We start from the raw sequence: 6,537 nt of genomic DNA, 5'->3' as shown, positions 1-6,537 counted from the left end.
TTATTTAGTTAAAACTAAGATCATAGATAAAGATCATAGATATGTTCATATATATATATATATATATATATTAATCATAACAGAAAAGAAATAAAATATATCATGAGAAAACGATAATGTTATACATATCAATTATAAACTTGCTGTTTTTTATCAACACAATAAAAAATTAATACAATTGTAGTGTTAATTAATATTATTATATATTTTTTTTCTAATTTGATAACATGAATTATGAATCTTTTAAATGATAAAATAATATATTAGACTTGCTTCTTATAGATGTTATATTAATTTAAAGAAATACAAACAAAGAAGTGCAAAATTTAATAAATAATGACTTTTATTTTCATTAATTACGTGAATTCACATATGTATGTATAGTTGAATTATTTCAAAAAGATAAATGTTTCGTATCTTTTTCGTTCACTTAATATTTTAAAAGTTAATACTAATCAATTTATGGCACATAACCGCATCTGGAAACGTAAAATATGCATATAAATGCCTGTTCTATTTTGTAGAAGCAGTGACACGCGTGATATAATTTATTATTTCTCAAATACCATTTATATATATCTCGATTTCAATGACTAGATTAAATTAATCCTAACTTAATGAAACTTTGCTTTACTAAACAATAAGTACGATATGTAATGAGTAATAAAAAGCAAACGAATAATTAATATCTAAAAAAAAACATGTATGAGAAAATTGAGAATAAATAATATATAATTTACTTTAAAGAAAAAAAAATTTTTATAAAATCTCAATAATTTACTTCGTAATGTGTGTATGTGTGTGTGTGTGCGTGTGTGTGTGTGTGTGTGTGTGTGTGTGTGTGCGTGCGCGCGCGCGCGCGCGCGTGTGTGTGTGTGTGTGTGTAGATTTGTGAAAAGACTAATCGTAGAAATATTGTTATGTTTCGCACGAATACTTAAGCGTTAGGCTTGTCTTTGGATTCAATTCAATATATTATCTACACGAGTTTAGCAAATAACATTATATCGACTCAGCTTTATAAAATAAAAATTTGCATAAAAACGTGCACATACGCATTGTTCATAATCATTCTCAAGATATTTTCTATCTATGTATTTCCAAAGATTTTCGCCGAATTTTATGTGACATCATTCACAGCATTTATGACATCGTATATGACAATGTCGTTAATATACAGTTCTGGTGTAAGCTTTACTTATTTTTCCTTAACAAAGTACGATATTATAAAATAAATGCACACGTTATTCACATATAACTATAAAGTTTTAAAATCCTAAGAAGCACCATTATGTACACGATGTAAAATGACAACTGTTTCACTATAGTATTTACAAAAAAAAATAATTGCACAAACGTAAACGCCGTATGTATATTAGCTAAATACATCTATAAACGTTTTTAATGTCACAGTTTTCTTATTTAAAAAAATATGCATTAATTTAAAGAAATGCCTTGTATCCACGAACTGAGATCGCTGGTATCCTCACAACTAAGACTTAAGGCATGCTTCTCACTCTGTTTGGTACCCAAGAGTAATTCAGCCGCTGTTCGACCAGTTAAATATGCTCCATGTACTGTACTATAGAACGAAGAATGAGTATGTTCGCCCGCAAATGCCACCAGAATTTTGACTGTTTCGTCTGCGTTATCTTCCGTTTTCTTCTGAACCAACGGCTCAGCCAAACTTCTGATGTCCAATTGACTCGCTCCTACAGCCATCGCAGTGTATGAACCTCGCGTATATGGTTGAGATTGCCACGTGGTGCGCAAACAGTTCTTCGGAATCGGTACGAAAGGATCATTAAGAAATCGCCGCAGGATTGTCGTGCACACTTCTGACACTTCTGTGGTACTCAGCTTTTCCATGTATTCTGCCGCGCGACCGGATATCCAACCGAGTAGCAACGTGTCCGAGATCTTAATAAACGAATATATCTTCCTAAACCAGGTCTTACTAATATCCCGCTTTTCTGCTTCAGATAATCGATCGTCATCCCAAAGGAGCATCACTTCCGATACACCAGGATTTAAAAAAGGCCGTTCGTATTCGAGAAATATCTTATTCACTGTACCGAACATTAGTCTGTTTATTGCTTCCAATTTGTATGTGGGCAACGACGGTTCGAACAAATCCTTAGCTGTCCTTTTTAAAACGCCTAATGGTAACGTACATACTATGTGCTCCGCAGTGATCGTCTTTCCATTTTCACATTGTACTTCTATAAGGCTATTTGATTTAAAATCAGATTTTCCTGTAGGATCGACATCATCTTGACAACATTGTTGTTTCTGCCACCTAAAATAAAAATGAATAATAAGTTCATATTAGAGTCTTTGTTACATGTTTCATTCAATGATTCAAAAATTGATGTATTTTCATGCATTTATTAAATTATTGTAAGCTCACCTAATCTTTGTTACAACATGCTTCATAAGTATACACTCCTTTGGTATGTGTTTCGAAACTGGTTCCAATATAGCGCTATATCCGTTCGGAAGACTAATATTACCACCTTGAAGTTCATCGTAGGAGCCCATTTCTAGAAGATCTACATCGTCCATACTGTCGCAACCCGTGACACAAGTTTCTCTTTTGAGTAAACAGTCAAAGATTAGCTGTCTTATTCTTCGTTGTTCAGGTGGTACAGAAGACAGATATATCTCTGCTTCCAAAGCAATATGTGCTCCAACACTGGTTATACCATCTGGTGGACTGTACATGCTCAGAAAATATTCTTCGCATCGCCTCAAAAAGCATACGTAAGCCTCATAGATCTCTCGTAATACAGGAAATGGCAATTGTTTTCCATCCTCCAATGCTGCCACCACTTTATGAGGTTTCGGCACATGTACAATGTCTATTAAACCATTTGCCATCGCCAACTCAAACATGGGATTACCTAACACTCCGTGGATCCAGTTTGCTCCTAACTCAACTTTTTCATTGCCTAGATGAGATAGAAAAAAAAAACTTTTCTTTGAAGATATTCTATTTATTTTTTAAATAATGATAGCAATAACACCTCATGTATGTTTCTATAAAGAAAAAATATCAATATTATAACTTGTCATTTCAGATTTTTCTAAATAAAATTATTTTATATTATAAAAATAATAAAATATGCAATTGATGAAAAATTTTTTCACAAAAGGCTGACAAAAGACTTATCAAATTTGCTAAATATACAAAAATAATATTTCCCTGCTTACATATAGAATTATATATTCTGTAATCAATGTCATACAAAATTCACGTAAATATATTTAATTATTTCGAAAAATCGATTTATATAATCGATGTTTCTTTAAAGTACTGATTCTACTTCGTCTTCTACCGTCACATAATTTGTACATACATATTCAAAAATTCTAAAGATAAATGATGATTTTAAACCTCCTAGTATATTGTTAATTAATATTGCTATAATTGGTGGAATCGGTCACTGATGTATCACAAAGTAAATAAATTTAGAAGCAAGTTGTCAAGATAAGGAGAGGTTAGACTGATCGTACCGACTTGCGCCGCGATGATTCGTCCACCAATACGTCCGCGCGCCTCGACGATGAGAAAATCCGTCTCGTTATTCTTCAATAAATGAGTTGCCGCGGACAATCCAGCCATACCGGCACCGATAATCAAGATCTTACATGACAGGTTGTCATCCTCCGAATTATTTGCAGGTTCCGCCATGTTTACATATGAACGATATCAGCCATATTCGCTGTCACAGCTGTAATTACATACACATACCATACATGTGTGTATAGGGATATCACACTTTCGAAATATAGCATCTGTAAAAACCCTAGTTTCATGCAATTGCATAATTTTAGTAAGTCAGTATCGTATTTTTCGGCTGTTTGCCAGTTATGTCGGTGTAATTTTATCGATAATGTTAATTTTTTTAGGAATTTAACGAATAATTTGCGTTATTCTATTAATTAAGTTACATCGTGATATTCAGAGAAATGTCTAATTCACTCGTGCATAAAAGCTTAGAATTATTGGGTTATGAAGAAGATTCACAGAGAGGTTAGTTCATTGAAACCGCATGTGTACATATGTATATTTACTAAACGATGCGCATACAAGTATTTATTTCAGATAAAATAAATTTCAGAACAAAGGAAAAAGAAGAAACGTAAGGATATTAGAGGATATTACAAAGGAGCCTTGGATCTAATTCCCATTAAACATAGGATAATCTCTAAAAACGATAAGACAGGTTATAATTATCATTTAAATACACATAATCTAATAGATAAGCCTCATATGAAATTTATTATTCTTTATATCTTTTATAATTATAGATTATAAAATTATAGATTATAAATTATTTAATTACGATATATTTTATTATATTTTCATGAGTAATATATTATTAGATACATATTGAAAGATCTATAAGAGAAATTAAATTTTATATTTTCTTTTTATAGAACTTGATACTATTTTGGGTCGATCCAGCAAAACTACTGTTTATGAGACTCAGAAACGCTTAGCCACTCTAAAAGATCCTACTGATGAAAATATACAACGACTCCTTTTATTCAGCAGTAATCGAATAAATGCTGAAACAGCAAATAATGTATGAAAAATTATGTTTTATAAATTTTGAATTTCGACAAATTTTTCGTGTTTATATTTTATATTGTTGTACTTACTTTGTGCTCTTGTACTATATGATTTAAAACAAATATCTAAAGAAAAACACAAAGATACTTAAACATTTATTTAAAGTTTTAAAGAGAATTTAAATTAGAAATACAGACTTGTTGCAGACTACAGTCCTCAAGCGTTCTTGACTAATTCATGAAATATTTTGTAGTTGTTGCAACGTGCTGTAGGAAAGAAATACATTCAACAAGAAAAATTCAAGAAATCAGAAGAAACAGCTTTTACAGAAGAAGACTTCAAGAACTTTGAACAAGAATATGTGGAATAATATTGATAATGACATTGAACTATAAGAAATAGCACAATGTGTAAACTAAAAGTTAAAATCAAAATAGAAATGTTCAACAATGTTTGATAGTGATCGTCAAAGAGGAAAAGTAATATTAATATTAACATTCGTCTTGTTTCTCTATTATACTGTGTGGGTAATCGGTCTACCGTTTATCGACGATAGTAGATTAAGATCATTTTTTTACTCGTACGATTTGGCTTTGATAATTCCCGCGAGTTTTGGGCTAATTTTCGTCGGTGGTTTGATACTCTTTACCATATATCATGTGAAATCACACTTGTTTCATAAAATAGAAAATATGGAGTAGCAACTTAGTAGCAAGTTGTCAAAACATGCAGCGATATCGACTATATTATTATTGTAACATTGCGTAATCATTATATTGTATTTTGTAACATTCATATATACAACTTGTGATATACATGCATGAATGTGTTATAAGGAATGTAAGAATGTATAAAATTGTATAATGAGAGGGAGATAAAGAGGAAGAGGTTACGTCATTCAATTTACTCAGGGTTATTCGAATGTTATAAACTTATTAAACGAATGTAATAAACTCTCTTATCTACACTAGTAGATCAAGTACTACTATGATACTCTTGCAAGCAAATTAAAAATGGCGAAGCAGTGGTTTGTCGTTGGTATATCTGGTGCAACCTGTAGTGGAAAAAGTACATTGGCTAATAAGATCCATGATTATTTTCCAACATCCGTTCTGGTATGTCAAGATAATTATTTTTTGCCACCAGGCGATCCACGTCATGTTAAGATACAGGAATTGAATCACGTAAATTGGGAACTATCAACAAGCTTGGATATGCAAAAAATGTATTCAGATGTTATAAAGATACTTCAGTCTCCCGAAAAAAATCCAATCGATTCAAAGAAGTTATTGATATTGGATGGTTTCTTACTCTTCGAACATAAGGCCATCACAGATTTATGTGACTATAAATACTTTTTAACATTGACAAAGGAGCAATGTTGGAAACGAAGAAAAAATCGTATATATGAGCCACCTGATGTGCCGGGATATTTTGATAAAATAGTATGGCCTGAATTTGTAAAGTACAAAAATGAAGTTATACAAAACAATGAGCTGTATGAAACTGTAACATTTATCGATGGATCGAAGGATATGGAAGAAATTTGTGAAATGGTTTTCAAGAAAATTGATCAATTATTATCTTAAAAATGTAACTCAGTTTAACTCTTCTTGTGATTAAATTTAAATTATACAAGTATCATCAGCCTGAAACAAAAAAAAGAGAAGTTTTTCTTTTATACATTCCGAAAGATACAAAAAATTAAATGGATATTGTGAAGATATTTAATATTGCAAATAAAAAATTTTCAATAATTTGTAAGCTTTTTGATATTTTTCTATAAAGATTTTCCTTGATATACACACACACATATATATATATATATATATATATATATATATATATATATATATATATATATATATACTTACTTATATATATATATATACTATATATATATAGTACGTAACTAACTAATAATTAATAACTTAATTTAAAACGTTAAACGTTTTAAA

At 30.5% G+C, this 6,537-nt stretch overlaps 3 protein-coding genes across 3 annotated transcripts; 2 read left to right on the top strand and 1 right to left on the bottom strand.

The window, feature by feature from the left end:
- Window positions 1-1,437: 1,437 nt before the first annotated feature.
- LOC105617606 (peroxisomal N(1)-acetyl-spermine/spermidine oxidase) lies at window positions 1,438-3,694 on the bottom strand. The gene is made up of 3 exons (XM_012199161.1): window positions 3,517-3,694; window positions 2,411-2,951; window positions 1,438-2,299 (listed from the first exon to the last, which is right to left on the bottom strand). Exons 1-3 carry the CDS (start codon window positions 3,692-3,694, stop codon window positions 1,438-1,440), a joined length of 1,581 nt encoding a protein of 526 aa, XP_012054551.1.
- Window positions 3,695-3,972: 278 nt separating this feature from the next.
- LOC105617605 (active regulator of SIRT1-like) lies at window positions 3,973-4,949 on the top strand. Its single transcript, XM_012199160.1, has 4 exons — window positions 3,973-4,036; window positions 4,125-4,229; window positions 4,444-4,592; window positions 4,833-4,949. The coding sequence occupies exons 1-4, from the start codon at window positions 3,973-3,975 to the stop codon at window positions 4,947-4,949; spliced, it is 435 nt and encodes a 144-aa protein (XP_012054550.1).
- Window positions 4,950-5,592: 643 nt separating this feature from the next.
- LOC105617604 (nicotinamide riboside kinase 1) lies at window positions 5,593-6,337 on the top strand. Its single transcript, XM_012199159.1, has one exon. The coding sequence runs from the start codon at window positions 5,593-5,595 to the stop codon at window positions 6,166-6,168; it is 576 nt and encodes a 191-aa protein (XP_012054549.1). The 3' UTR covers window positions 6,169-6,337.
- The last annotated feature ends 200 nt before the right edge of the window (window positions 6,338-6,537 follow it).

Source organism: Atta cephalotes (genome assembly GCF_000143395.1).
Source record: "Atta cephalotes unplaced genomic scaffold scaffold00013, whole genome shotgun sequence".
Taxonomy (NCBI): Eukaryota; Metazoa; Arthropoda; class Insecta; order Hymenoptera; family Formicidae; genus Atta; species Atta cephalotes.
This window is presented reverse-complemented; position numbering and strand designations above follow the sequence as displayed.

What these genes read in the sequence shown, in the direction of transcription:
- LOC105617606 (XM_012199161.1), bottom strand. Translation starts at nt 3,694, where the DNA reads ATGGCGGAACCTGCAAATAATTCGGAGGATGACAACCTGTCATGTAAG. An exon ending in AATCATCGCGGCGCAAGTCG is followed by an intron (nt 2,952 to 3,516) that starts GTACGATCAGTC and finishes TATCTCATCTAG; the next exon opens with GCAATGAAAAAGTTGAGTTA. An exon ending in CATGTTGTAACAAAGATTAG is followed by an intron (nt 2,300 to 2,410) that starts GTGAGCTTACAA and finishes TTTTTATTTTAG; the next exon opens with GTGGCAGAAACAACAATGTT.
- LOC105617605 (XM_012199160.1), top strand. Translation starts at nt 3,973, where the DNA reads ATGTCTAATTCACTCGTGCATAAAAGCTTAGAATTATTGGGTTATGAA. An exon ending in TGAAGAAGATTCACAGAGAG is followed by an intron (nt 4,037 to 4,124) that starts GTTAGTTCATTG and finishes AATAAATTTCAG; the next exon opens with AACAAAGGAAAAAGAAGAAA. An exon ending in CTCTAAAAACGATAAGACAG is followed by an intron (nt 4,230 to 4,443) that starts GTTATAATTATC and finishes TTCTTTTTATAG; the next exon opens with AACTTGATACTATTTTGGGT.
- LOC105617604 (XM_012199159.1), top strand. Translation starts at nt 5,593, where the DNA reads ATGGCGAAGCAGTGGTTTGTCGTTGGTATATCTGGTGCAACCTGTAGT.